General features: G+C 42.1%; 1 protein-coding gene across 3 annotated transcripts in view; it reads left to right on the top strand.

Annotated features, from left to right (window-relative positions):
* The window catches only part of ZNRF3 (zinc and ring finger 3), a 100,529-nt gene that overhangs the window by 72,493 nt on the left and 13,677 nt on the right, over positions 1-14,359 (top strand). For 2 of the 3 annotated variants that reach the window (XM_075515772.1, XM_075515774.1), the window contains exon 3: positions 13,333-13,407. The exons of the other annotated variant lie outside the window; for it this stretch is intronic. In XM_075515772.1, coding sequence (XP_075371887.1) covers positions 13,333-13,407 — 75 coding nt within the window. The remainder of the gene's footprint in view (positions 1-13,332; positions 13,408-14,359) is intronic. 3 annotated transcript variants of the gene reach the window in all.

Genomic DNA, 14,359 nt, shown 5'->3' with positions numbered 1-14,359 from the left:
GTGACCGCCAGCACCACAGTGTTAATGATGAGGTAGGGGCTGATGAATGGCTGGACTCCAGACAGCAGCCTTCACTGGCAAAGAATCAAGTGGCTAGAGGGGGAAAAACACTGATGTCTACAAGAGAAATAATGCAAACTCCAGAACCTATAATTCCCATGTTTAAAAAAAGAAAGGGAGAAAGAAACTGGGGACAAATTCAAACCAAGTGAAGCTTTTATCTCTGCATTCTGAATAGAAGATTGTTCTTCAGCAAAACTGGCTGCAAAAGCCAGGCCAGTTAAAACAATATGCAGGCTGCTTGCCTCCAAGTAACCAGAAATTGTTGGCTCAGAGTAGCCTGCTCTGAGGAGCCAACCTGCTGGGAGACGTTATCCAAGCAACGGCCTGAATGTAATTCCTCCTGCTGTGGAATGGCTCTTTGGCAAATGAAGACCCTAATTAGAGATGGAAGGGTTTCTATTTTGTTTTTCTTTAATCCTTACCCTGAGGCCTCTGCAATACAGCCATGTCTCTGCTTGTGTGCAGAGAAGTTTCCAGTTTCCCTTTGTAACAAAAATCCTCCACCTTTTTTATTCTTCCCCCACCCCTTTTTTTTTTTTTTTTTTTTTTTAAAGAATCAACAAACTAACAACAAGGGCCCACCACAGTTTGGGACCTTGAAACTAATCTAATCCAAAACCAAGGCTCACTGTTTGAAAGAAAGTCCATGTCATCTTATATTAGCCAGCCCATAGGAAGGTTGCTAGATAAACTGGAATACTGGCCCACCATGCATCTTTTTACTACTGAACTTACTACCCAGGCTGATTCCTCTAGTAGGGAGGGAGGATCTCACTGAATCAGTAGTATTCCACTGGATACCAAGGGAATTTTACATGCCTTTGTTCATTCAGAAAGATCAAAGTCCCTGACTGGAGTTACAGGCATATTCTGTAGTCTTGGATGCTCATCCCCAACAGAGAGGACAGAACCTCCAGGGGAATGTGCTACAGCGTTTTAACTCTAATATGTGTAGAAGTGAAAATATATTTGCTGCTTGACAGCTCACCTTGGTATATATGTCTGTCTGAACATACTCTCACAGACTGCATGCAGGCACTTAATAACCCTGCAAGGAGCACTGTGTTTTCTGTCACTATTGGATCTACTGTTTCATCACCTCAGATGATGATTGTGTTATCTCTAAAATGTCCTTGTTTACAGTAGATATCAACCTATGGATGAAGGCCAGCTTCTTGAGGGTGAGGCTAAGCAAGACAGATGATACTAAGCAGATGACACTGTGAATTTTCATTCCTATCAGTTTCTTACATTTGAAAATGGGTATATACCCAAAATTGGCCTGAATCACTCCTAATTTTTCATGCTTAGTAATGCTTGCTTTCATTTCTTCTCAGCCCTTTTGGTGGTATCTTGTCTTACCTTCCAGATAGAGGACAGCAGTATGATATTAATGAGCACAAAGCTCTTCAGCCTTTTGAATAATTTTTGGTTAATTTAGATGTGTCAGTATGTCTTGGATAGACTACTGTAAATGTCTCAGACCTGTTCTATACTCTTTACATAATTTCACACAGGCTGAATCTGTTTGAAATTTCTCCTTTCCTAAAATTTAAATATTTACCTGAAGCTGTGGGTTGGGAACCATGGCCCAAAACTGTTGTTTTGTTGAAAAGAACTTTCTGCAATAAGGTGAAGCTTGTTTCTCAGGAGGATTGAACTTCCCCATTGAATTGACTGAGATTGGATGGAATTCCTGCAGGACTTACAGTTTTTTAAAGTTTTGCCATCTCCCATTCTAAATGCAAGACATAATGCTTATAATTCTTTGTTTTCCCTTTTCATGTGTACCAATACCAATGTATTCATGTATACATACCAATTTATAATTTTAAGGTAGCTTTCTATTAGAGCACATGCCTTGTGTATCTGAGATAGGAGGAACTTTGGTACATTCTAACTGTTAACACAGTTTGGGTGCTATAGGGATGGCTTCTTACAGCGGTCTAGGTTAATAGTTCCTTTAATTTACAACTCCTCCAACACTTTCCCATATCTCAAATTTTTAATGACTTCTCTCGGCACCACAGCATGCTTGTATGTATGTTTATGTAATTATCTTAGGTCTAGTTTGCTGTTTCTAGTTCATCTACTTTCAGTACACCTTCAATGCAAAGACAAAGTTAAGAATTATCTGGGTTGGCTGTAGTGGCATTTTATAGTATATGGTTCTTTAGTACATAATTTCCAATACACTCATCTTGCAACCATTTTATTTTGGAGCTGACTGTATTTAGGAATTCTGTTGCCCTGAAAAAGCTTTGAAGGGTTATAAAATGTAGCAGCATTTCTGTGTCACACCATCAATTGTCATGAATGCATTCACCCACTTCTCGCTGAGTGTGCTAGGTTCTCTGTGAGTATGTTATCTAGTTCAAGACCCCAGTCCCCTCCTGTGCTCTCTTGCAGTGCTCACCCTTCTATCTGTGACTGGGCCTTCTCATAGCAACAAGACTGCTGGCCCGCAGAATGGTCTGTGATAGCAGAGGGCAGGTTTTAGGGAATGGAGTCCCATGACTCTGAAATGTGTCAGAACAGATTAGCAACCAGCAGGCTTCGCTGTGTTCAGGATTCAATAAATGTGTTTCATGTTGGTTTTACTTGGTCTAGACTGAGAACTGATCACAATGTTTCTCCCTAACCCCAGAAAAGAGAGATACTCTTGGTTTTTTCTTCCTCGTTTTAACTACCTGAGAGCCCCTCAGTACTGAGTGTTATGGATCACATTGGTGTATATTGTTGGTGTGATTACATACTGCATGAGGTGATATTTTTCTTAAACTAGAAGTACATAGTTTTTTAAGTTTTTAAAATTTTTTACAGAGAAGTACATTGGGTTTTAATTGTGATTATATTTTTAAATTTAAAAATCCTGCTTAGCACTTTCTATTTCTATACTTTTTAATGGATAAAGCAACTGTCGTAATGCCATATAATGCAGTATCTGTAGGGCACATGTACAAAACATATACCAAAGTGCCAGAGAAGTTGAGTTGAGTATTCCGGTCAGGAAGGGGTTTTATGCTGGTGCGATACTCAGGGATTTGACTATCTTGTTGTGATATTCTGCCTTTGCTTTCAGACAGAAATCTGAAAGTTCCTTTTTCGTTATCTCAGAAAAGGTTTGAAATGGCATCCTGCTTATGCTTGGCTTAACTTAGTTTTTGGAATTACTGGGGAATTGTACATTAACAGGGCCGAGGCATCAGTTGGTTAATTTGTAATCTCTGCTGTTTGCAAAGTAGATGATGTCCTTTTCTCCTTCCTCCTCTGCCCTGCAGAACTGGCCTGTGGCCTGGCTTTCTAGCTCCAGTGGTGGTTCAAGGGGCAAGGTATTTTTGGTGATTGACTGAGCCTGACAGCAGTGTAGGAGGGAGATGAGGGATGCCTGTATTGTTCAGATGGTGTTGTCTGTATTCTCTGTAGCTCTGAGAGAAAAAGAGGTTTTGCGGTTTGACAACTGTAATGAAAAGGTGTATTTGACATAATGCTCTGGGGTTTGTGCAAGATTCTCAATGGTAAGCAGAGTGCAGCAGACTTTCACTGGAGTGTCTTTGCCTGTGGCTGATGTTCCATGCTTTTGCAAACACAGTTGTGAGTCTGCGCTAGAAAGGGGTTTTATTCTGCTAATGAGATAAACATTGTATTTTCTTTTCCCCAACAGTAGCTGCTGCTAACTGAATGTATTATGGATAGTCACATGTCAATAGGAAACACACATCCTTGCTTACTTTAGCAGATCTGGAATGGAAAATACACTTTCCAGATGTATTTTCGAAATCATCTGAATAGTAATATCCACTGTAGTTGACGTTTTAGCAGCCAATATAGTGGTGTTCTTAAACATACTGACAGATTTTGCTGAGCTGGTTTTGGGGGGTTTTTTCCTCCTCCTTAATGGGATGTCTTTTGTGCCCAGTTATGGGGAGGAGCATCTAAAGTATTCCAGCGAATACTTTCCTTTTTGCAGTAGTAAGTATAGTGCTGTAAAGCCTGCTGTGCTGTGATATAGAATCAAGGTGGAAAGAACATTCTGAAATCTATGTGTGTCTTGGTCCTGAGAGGAGATTACACTCGGCTTGAAGAGAGAACCTTTATCCCAAGCAGAAGTCACAATCATATCAAAAAACAGGTTTGGATTTTACTGTCTAGCTTCGTGTGATGCCATTTCTGTCATATTGAAAATCCATAGAATGGGCGTGCAGTTCATACCCACTGCTCAGTTTAATAGGGTTCTTTAACGTATACCTCTCTTCTGAAGAAGTTAAGGGCTTTGGGAGCATCAGGGTCAGAACGCCATTCAGCTGACCGAAATGAAAAACTGGCAGTGGCAACATCTGCTTGTCCAGACCTGCAGATTCATCATGCCTTTTATGTAAGAACCAGTGGTCTCTCTCTCATCTATAGAACTTCCTGGGTTTGTCCATACTTAACGGAAGACTCCTTAAAACTCAAGAGTCTCTGCAGAAGTTAAACCCTGATAATGTAGGCTCCTGATGCTTATTTCAGCACCAAAGTTGTCCTCTGCTAACAAAACAAAATCAAATGAGGACAAGTCTGCAGAAGGCAACTAGAAAAGCGGATATTCTAGAATCTGGTACTGCATTTTCTGTACTGTAGCTCTGGTAATATTGTCTACATCTTTGTGGTCTCATTTGATATGGAGAAAACAGGTGCAAATCAGTTGGTTTGTGAGCACTAAAAATTATTGGAACAGATTTTGCTACTTTGAGTCTGCTCAAGAGAAGACCATGACCACTGAATTGCTATATTCATCATTTATTTTGATGAAATATTGCAGGATGAAATACTGCAGATGGAAACCTCATCCCTTCAGCTGTATTCCCTAGCAGCCAAGATTGTTGAAATCCTTGACCTGTCTTTCCAGAGCAATAAAGCAAGACACTGGAGCAAGACACCGGACCTTTTCATTGAAAATCACGTTCCTTGGAATCACAGAGTATGCAAGTTGCTTGCTACTGACTGTTGCTTACATATTACCAATATACTATGTGAGAGGCTGACTGCTTATTTCAGAGGACCAAAGACAGCTGATGAAAGAATTAGCTATAAAGAAGACTCCACTTCACGCCGCTTGCATAATCCCACTCTTTTGGCAGATTAATGACCACTAACTCCACGATGTGGAGAGTTCCGACATGGAATATTGGATCTGATGGGCTGGGTTAAACAGAAAATATGCCTCCTGTTCGATGATTTTTAGTTCATAGAGAAATTGAGGGGGAGAACCTCAAAAATGACAGAGGGAATGCAAGTTTGTTCAGGCTGGCTCAGTTCTCAGCTAAATAAGGATGCATAAACCAATTTTCTTGACTATTCTTTTCAACAATCTCTGCATAGAGTTAGAGCAACCCAATTATTGTATTTTCTGCCCGAAAAAGCATGAAATGTATTGAGAAAAAGGAAAAGGAAAGGGAAGAGGAAAAAGTCACGGTTATACCTGTTGGAGCTGTGCTGTTTCCCTCAGTTCGGACTGAAAGCAATGTTTCGCTTTTGGGATCCATAGGACTATCTTCTGTATACTGTATCCTTACTCTTCTGCTTCCTGTCTTGTTCATTTTGGAGGACCAGCTAATAGTACATGCTGGCACCTGATGGAAGAGTGTTGCGATAGTTTGCTAAAAGCAGTTTATTGGCATCTGTACTGGTTAATACCTAAACCACTGCCCAATCTCCGCCTTCCCGCCTTTATCATTTTCTTACCCCAGAAAATAAATCAACTCCCTCATGTACCACATGCCATAGTTATAATTAATATTTGTTATTTACAGTGCACTAAATTCCAAGAAGAGAATTCCTAGAGTTGGATGAACAATCCAGCTAATCCAGGAGGCTAATCCAGGAAGACAGATGCATAGTTCTTAATGTAAGAGCATTTGTGAGAACATAGCAGGATATATCTGTGGGTTTACACAGGCAGCCAATACTTTTAAAGCATCTTTTTCTCTCTTTAGTCCGTCAGTTTTATCTAGATGTTAACTTTAAAAAAAAAGTGTATTTATAAATAGTAATCTGGCTCTACCAATAGCCATTTTCAACAGAAGGTATTGAGTTACTATCTTAATAAATGTGTCATGCTTGACTATGTTAATGTAAATGGCAGTGCTAAAAGTGATTAATGAACTTTGATTTCCCCACCTATGCTTCCAAGCCTCTAGTCCTTCTCTCATCTGTAATTTATTCACTCTCTGCAACCCATTAGATTAGTGTCATGTCCTCATACGTAAATACAGCTGTATATTGTGAGGGAATTCTAACTCTGGCAAAGAAGTAAATGTAATGAATAAAGGCTAATATTGTTGGTATAATTTTTTTCTTGAACAGGGACCTTGTTAAGCAGCTTTTCTTCTTATGTTGGTTTCTCCAGTGTTGCATAATAACTGACACATTAATTGGAATGAGGCTATTATACTAGAAAGCAGAGTAGGAGATGCTTGCAGTGTTCGTATCTGCAAGCACGTAAGGTCCATCTAGATGTAAGCAAGTGGCTGACCTTCTTACTGTTTTGATTGTTGCCGTCCTACCTGATTTGAATGAATGAGAGGAAGCAGTGCACCTGTTTAATAATCATCTGGTCCTTCGGGTTGAAAGTTTCTCTCATCAAGGAAGTTGTTGCTTCCTTATTGTATTAGTCTGGCCCACAGGAAGGGAGTGCAGAGCTCTTCAAATCTTTCTGGTGTTCTTTGAGGTAATAACTAAGATTTCCTCAGGCCTAGAGATGTGAAGAGATACTTTCCTCACACTTCTGTCACACGTTTCCTCTCATCTTCTCTAGATTACAGGGTCTAGTAAATTCTTCCACATTTTAATCTGAGACAGTAATGTGCATCATATTGGTAATGGTTATCAACAGTGAGTTCACAATAAGTAGGTGTCTAAAATAACTTTTCATCAGCCTTCTCCATGAGCTATGACAATCTCTGTGCAAATTAAAACACTACAGAAACATAGATGAAGCCAATATTACGTATTTGCAATAAAAATCCTTTTAAAATATGTAATAAACACACCCTATCCTTCTGTTTACATTTTTCTTTGAGTATAAAGTAGCCAAATGTATTCTTCAGCAGAGGGCTTCTGATAAAGTCCTAGGCTGGTGATGTTTAAGGAACTGAGGAAGGGCAAATTCAAAGGTGGGTTTTGTATCCCTGATCATTTTAGTTACTTTAGAGGTGCCTACACCCAACATTCAACTAGAGAAGATAGTCAGATGTCTACCGGGTGATTGAATGAAGTCTAGCAAATGGTGGATCTCTTTTTAATGCTCATTTACAAAGAAAAAGTTAAGGTGTCATTTGAAAAGATTCCTAAAGTGGCCGAAACTCTTAACAATAGTTACAGTCAAGGTGCATATTCTCTATATTTTATGATACAGACAAGTACAAATGTTTGGTGGTTATTTTAACAGCATTCTTCATGAGCTTGATTGCCTTTATCTGCTGTCATTATCTTCTTCCCTACTGAGCAGATGACTTATTCCAAGTGATGATCTTAAGTAATAAAGTTTACTGTAAAGGGTTAGCAAAACAATTAGTCCAAAAGAAACAGACCTTCTTGCGTTTTCTCTGCAGTCCCTTAGTCATGACTGGTGTCAGTAAGCACTACTAGACTCCCCCCTGGCCCAACCTGCACGTACCTAGGAAGCTGGGGAGTATGTTTCAGGGTACATATTCCTTCCTCTCTGCACCAGGGATACCTTTTGTCCATCCTTTGATGGTACTATTTCATCCTAAGAGATTCAGTTCCATTACACAGCCCTGGACTTGGTGCATTTAGGGCAGAATCATTCATTGCTTTCTTGCATTTTATTCCAGTCTACTTGTCTTGATCAAATCTGTACATTGAACAAGGACTGTGAGATTGACAAGGCAATGATTTTTATTCTTCTGGATGTGCTGCAATACAAGGTCTAATAGGTTTAAATAGAACCCCTAGACACTTGTCTTTCTTGTCCTTTTTATTTTCAGCCTATTCACACTAGCTATTATTTTTAGTTTTATAGTATCATTATTGCACAAGACAGTAGATTTTTGAAGCTTGGTTTTTTTGGCTTTCTAAGGGGAAACACTACTGACTTGCTTGATTGTTCCATGCCTGGCTTATGATTAACTGAAATGTCTTTGAACCACTTTTAAGCTCTTGTATAGTATGTCAGAAACAAAGAAGAAAAAACCCAATAGAAGCTGCTGTGAAGACTTGAAAATACTAATTTTAAATGGCACTAATATTAAAAAAAAAAATCTGGTAGTTACTCTTAATTCTGTTACCAACAAGAATAGGGATTGATATGCAGTTCTGAGCTAAGCTGATTTTGCATGTACTTTCAGGGAGTAAAAAATCACAGAACTTGAAACCAATGAACAAAAACATTAGTTCAAATGGAGTCTGAATCTGTATACAAGTAAAATCAGTCCACATGAAAAGGTTACAATGGATATTGGAATACAGCTTCTAGCATTTGCTGCTGTGATTGTTGCAATACATTGCTGTAAAATGTTCAGTGCAGTTACGGACTGAAATTCTCTGCACTTCGTTTACTGCTTTTGTTACTCCAGATTGCTAGGATAAATTTTAAATACAAATATTATTCCTCATCAGGTGGTTTGCTCTGCCTGTATCCCCACTCCATAATGTTATCGTGCTGTAAATGGACCTCTTCCTGTTTCTTTGCCCTTTCAGCAATTCTGAAGATTTATTCTTCCCCTCTCATTGTGCAGTATAGTTACTTCTGCATAGTCTGTTATCTACATCCACTGAAAATGCTTGTTGTCGCTCTGTCTTCTCTTTGGCCCCTGTGCTTCTGGCAATATTATAGCTGCATTTATTGGGGCACTCTGAAACCAGTCTGTGAAAGGAATTTGCAGAAGTTACCACCGCTCAGAAGATGTGAAAACCAGAACTGGCGATTTTTTCCCTCCTTCTGTAAGTCTCCAGACCTGTGAGGGCCTTCCCACTGCATTGTAATCAGTATTGATGGGGCCTAAAGGCGGGGCTAATACATGGAAAAGGAAACTTAACTTAATCAGAGCTCTCTGAGTTCATACAGTAAGCAATATGAGATTCAGACTGAGATTGTCTTACACAGTTTCCTCATCTGGGAGCACACAGTCAGGGAGCTGGTTAGAGCTCATCTAGGAAAAGATTGCTGCCGTGTGAACAGCATGAACCTTCTTCATATTGCAGGGATTACCACATACGATCATGACAAGAGATGCATACAGGAGGACTCCTTGGTTTTGTAACAAATGTCCACATTTGGAACTTCATTCCTAAAAATGAAAGAAGAAACTGAGGAGATTTATCTTTTTTTCAGCTGTACACTTCCAGATTTTTGTTAGGTCTCCCTTGCTGACCAGCTGTGTTCTACCAGAAATAGTTTGAGAGGTGTTTTGTTTTGGTTTTTTACCTAAGGCAGTTCCCAACCACAGCACTTAGACATAGTAGCATAGGTTGCAAGTGGAAACCATCGTTATTTTTACACCATCATTACATATAACACAAGGGGGAAATGCCAATAACAGTCAGTTACCCCCAGTAAAAAAACCTATCTCCCTTGCACAAAAATTACAGTAATTTTAGACAGTGAGTTAACGTTGTGCTTTCAAGTAAGATGCCAGGTGGCTTGTCTCTATCCTATAAAGACCTACTTCTGTGTTAAAGACCTACTTATATCTAACCTATATTTTGTGTTTTGTTATGTTTGTACTTAAGGACAAAAGAATTTTTGAATTGTCAGTAGAGGGCTTGCTGAAGATTGTTGTCATTTCCAGTCCTGCTTCTATGACCAAGGCGTACTTAGTGCTCTCTACATCAGTGTTTTTGCACAATTGAGCCCTGTGTTTCTGCACGTCAGGCAGTTAGCTGCTGATCTACACAGAACACGTATAACTTCCCTGCAGCTCCAATCGCGGTGCGAGAGCACTTTACAGAAAAATTAGAAGTTATGATGGTGGTGCTTGTATGTAGTGACCACGTAGAGTGAACCGGTCAGCGTCCATTGCTCTGTAGTAGTGTAGGCTTTCAGACTCTGAATGCAAAGAAAGACTGGGAGGTTGTTGTCACTACGTACAGAGTGATCATTTGAAACACTAAAAAGTGCAGTTATCAATCATTTTGTTCTGTTTTTTATTACTCTTTACAAAAAAGAAAGAATACTGCTATGTAGTGATAGTCACTTATTTTAAACCACAGAAAACCAATAATCTCAGAAAGGGTCATGCCTGGCACCTTTACTGCTTTCTGTCAATTGCATGGGGATTGAATGGAGGAAATGCCCGTTTGTTTGCCATGGGTAAAAAGGTAAAGCACGTACAACTTTTTTTCTCCCCCTCATCCAACGTGTGTCTTTATTTTTGATCTAGGTTTTGGTCACCTTGCTTAGAAAAATGATTTAGGGGCAGTCTTTAAATGCTGAATAGCCCAAAATGAAAAAGTCACATGCCTATTATAGACGAGCGTTATTTTAAGTGGGACTTACACAGCTGTGTTATTTTGAGCTGTCCTGACTACTGAGTAGCGGACAGGGTATTTTCAAAGACGCTTTGGCTTTAATTATCCTACAGTTTTTTGGGGGGTGAGGAAGGAGGGCTGTGGCGGCAGCCAGGCTTTCCAGGGTGCCTCCCGAGAGCCGACCGGCCTTCTGAGGCGGGCAGCGGGGCCGCCAGCCCCAGGGGCGCTCCGGGCCCCCCGGCTGCCATCTTGAGCCGACGGGAAGGAGTCGGCTACCGGACGAAAGCAAGCGTCTGCGCTCAGGCCCCGGCCTGCTCCCGCTCGTTTGCTGCGCTACGGAGAGCGGTGGTTTTAAGAACGAGCTCGGGGAGGGGGCGGAGGGAGGGCAGCGGCAGGCTGTCGTGTGGCGGCGGCTGCTCTCTGATCGCTCGCCAGCGAAACCTGGAAGGTCGGGCGGGCTGCCGCCAAGCCGCGGAGCCGGAGCCCCCGGGGCGCTGGAGCGGGCTCCGCGGAGCGCGCCGCCGCGGCACCCACCTTCCCCGCCGGCCGTCGCTCCCGTTGCCGCCGCGGGCTGCCCGCCGGTTCCCGCGCAGGGTGCTCGGGAGCCGCAGGGTCGCCTCGTAACCGGCCTCCGCTGCCGAGGCCCCGCTGTGCCAACGAGGCTCTTTAGCACCCGGGGTCCGGCACAGGGGCAGGCTCCCTAGTGACTCCGGCGGGAGGCTGGGGTGCGCGCCCGAGAGCGAAGCCATCCCCGCGTTCCTCGGGATCAGGATTTAAACCCCAGCGAGGAAAAAAATAATCCGTGTTTCCCAGTTCTCCCGATGGCTGCCGGGCTCCCCTCCCGCCCCCGGGCAGGGCGTCACTTCCGGGGAGGGGGAGAAGGAGGGGACGGGGGGTGTTTTCGGGGGAGGGCCTGCGGCGGGGAGGGGTGCGCTTGGCCGCGCCTCGGCCTCGGCCTCGGCCTCTGCCGCTGGGCTGAGCTGAGCTGAGCGCTTGTCAGCCCTGTGAGCCTTGTGCTGGGGTGGCCAGTAGCACAGGAGCGGGAATGGCGAGGGTGCAGAACGGCAAGGAGTGAGAGGTACTGGTGGAAGAGGGCTTGAGCCGTCCTCTGCCTGGGGCCTGGCTCTGGTTGCAGTTGGCCCGAGTTAACCCAGCTCAGCAAGTTTGCAGAAGGGGGGAGGTGGCAGGTGGTCCACCCTGCTTGCTGTTACCATCTCCAGCTCGATTTTTGAACTCAGTTGGTACTTTTCATCTCTTTAACGTCTGATTTTGCAATACAAAGTAAGGAATACAGATTACATCATGGTGGTGGAAACTTAATGAATTGCTGTGCTGTATACTGCTTATTCAGTGTGTTTGCAAAATTAAGGTTCTTTTTCTGAACCAACCTGCAAAATCGCTTAAAAAATATGTTCAGAGATCAAAGTGCCTTGCTTGTTGACTGACCATCCTGAAAGAACCATCTAAATGGCCTGAACAGTTCTACAAGCACTGCGTGTCTATAAAAGGTGCCTTCTAGGGAAGCTGGGATGAGCTGTCACCTCCGGGCCGCTGCAGTGGAGAACGTGTAGTAGATTCCTTTCAACTTTTCCTCCCCAACAGCTATTAGTGATTAGCCAGGTGTGCTGACTTCAAAGGGGACAAATACCTGCTGGGCTGAGAAAGAGACCCTATTTGGGAGTTGGTTTCCCTCATGCACTGTCTGATGGGCTTGGTTGATTTAAAATAAAAACAAAATATAAGAACAGAGCAAAGAAAGTAACCTGTAGGTGTTCAAACTAACATCTCTGTACTGGCCAACATTCTTCTTGGAAAACACTGAGTGATATTTCATAATTTATCACTTTCGTATGTTTCTTTTATATCTTAAATTAAGTTCAGGTTCTGCTAGTCTCTGTGAAGAGCCAGTGTCCTCTTGTTTGGTACTGTGATGGTGATAGCTGTCATCGCTTGGAGAAATTGTTATTTGCGTTCTGCATCCGACAAAGGCAGTAAGAGCTTTGAGAAGTTACTGGGAATGTTTGCTCTGTGGAGCCATTGAGCAACATTTGAATAGAACATACAGAGGCACGGTGGCAGAAACTGGTGAAAATAGCCTGTCTTAGCCTCAGTGGTTAAAATACTGTTTCTCTATCCCAGAGGATTTTAATATGTTCTAATATCTCCTGTGCTGTTGTAACTCCAGGTTTGGACTGTATATTTGATGAAAAGCCATGCACTTCAATAGGGCTGATCTTACCTGTGTAAGAAGCGTTGCGTGCAACAGCTCTGACCTCTAATGGTCAGAAAGAGCAGTATTCTCTGAAGCACTTTCTGCAAGGATTGTGATATGCTACAGTTTGTCAAGACTGTGAGAATGATGCTGAAAAGGTGTAAAGAACCTGGTCCATCTTTATTTTCTACACTAGAGAGCTTGTCTCTCCACCCCAAATCACAGGGAAGATTGCTTTTAATGGTGCTTCCAAGTAACATGGAGAAAAAGAACATAATTTAATTTAAAAAACTTCTTGTATTTAAAGTCTTTAGGGGGTCTAAATCACATTTGAATTCCTTGAAAAGCTTGTTGAAAGAGGAGTTTGAGAAGGAAGAGGCAGAGGTTGTAGAAGCTATAGTGAAGTTTAACTACATTCCGTGCTGGTTCAGGAACTCCTGTGTTTGTAATTACTCTGTCGTTTGTTTTAACTACACAGAAACGCAAAATGTTAAGTCTGCTATCTGGAGATGAGGAGAGGGAGTCATTTTTGAGGTAAGAAGTCATCTTTTGGGGTGGGACTGAGGATGCTGTCTTTCTTATTGCAGGCAAAACGAGCAGTACAGCGAGGAGCCACAGCGGTCATCTTTGATGTTTCTGAAAACCCAGATGCCATTGATCAGGTATGAAGAAGGGAGCCTAGTTTTATTACAGCCTCTGTTGGTACTTTTAGGGTTGCTGAGGCAAGACTTGAGAGCATACAGGTCTCAGAGCACACCTACCTTAAGACGTGCAGCTACTGACCCTGGGTAACATGGTGCTGTGGTTTTCCTGCTCATCTTCTGGCAGGCAAGAAGCAATGGAGGTGTTGAGAATGTGGTAGAAAGAGAAAAGTTTGGGGAGTTACATTTTTATTCTAGCCTTTGCTAGAATCCAGAATCCAGGTCTGGGATTGAGGTTTTGAGAAATGATGGAGGCAAATTTTTTGTGGCCCATTATCTAGTCAGGGAGGTTTTCTTTGCTGAGCTCTGTACAAAACACAGGGTGTTTGGCCCTACCCAGCTTGTGACCGACAGTATTGTTGAGCAGCTGCTATTTTTGAGGTTGCAAAATGGCTTTCAAACCTGGTTCTAAACAAGATTCTTACAAAAGTTAGAAACATTTCTTTCTTGTTTGCAGCTGATGATTTCTGGCCTATGTATTTTGTGGACAAGCAGGGTTTTTCTTTTTTGGGGGTCTCAGTACAACTTCCATCTTTTCATTTGAAGTGGGTGAGATACTAGCTCTGTGAAATGCTTTGACAAGATCCTTCCAGCCAGTTCTGAGTTATTTGAGTAGAGAGAAGAAACATAACAAGCACAAAAATAGTCAGTATTTAGTTTAGTTTTGTTTTGTCTTGAAACAAAACTGCTGTTTCTTCTACAGCAGAAACAAGTGAAGCTGAATGTTTTTAAGTGCAGCCTGAATTTCTTGGGGAAAAGAGAGACCATCAATGTTTACATTAAAAAAGCTGGCTTTAATTCTGAAATGAGCATCTGTTGGACAAAGGAATGCAGACCCTGTGCAATGGATGCTTTGAGAACTGTGCTCTGCATGTGCATCAAGGCTACAGCCTTGATCTTGCAAACATTCTCA

This window comes from Mycteria americana, chromosome 13 (assembly GCF_035582795.1).
Source record: "Mycteria americana isolate JAX WOST 10 ecotype Jacksonville Zoo and Gardens chromosome 13, USCA_MyAme_1.0, whole genome shotgun sequence".
Classification (NCBI taxonomy): domain Eukaryota; kingdom Metazoa; phylum Chordata; class Aves; order Ciconiiformes; family Ciconiidae; genus Mycteria; species Mycteria americana.
Note: the sequence above shows the minus strand (reverse complement) of the source record. Positions and strands in the feature narration are given on the sequence as shown.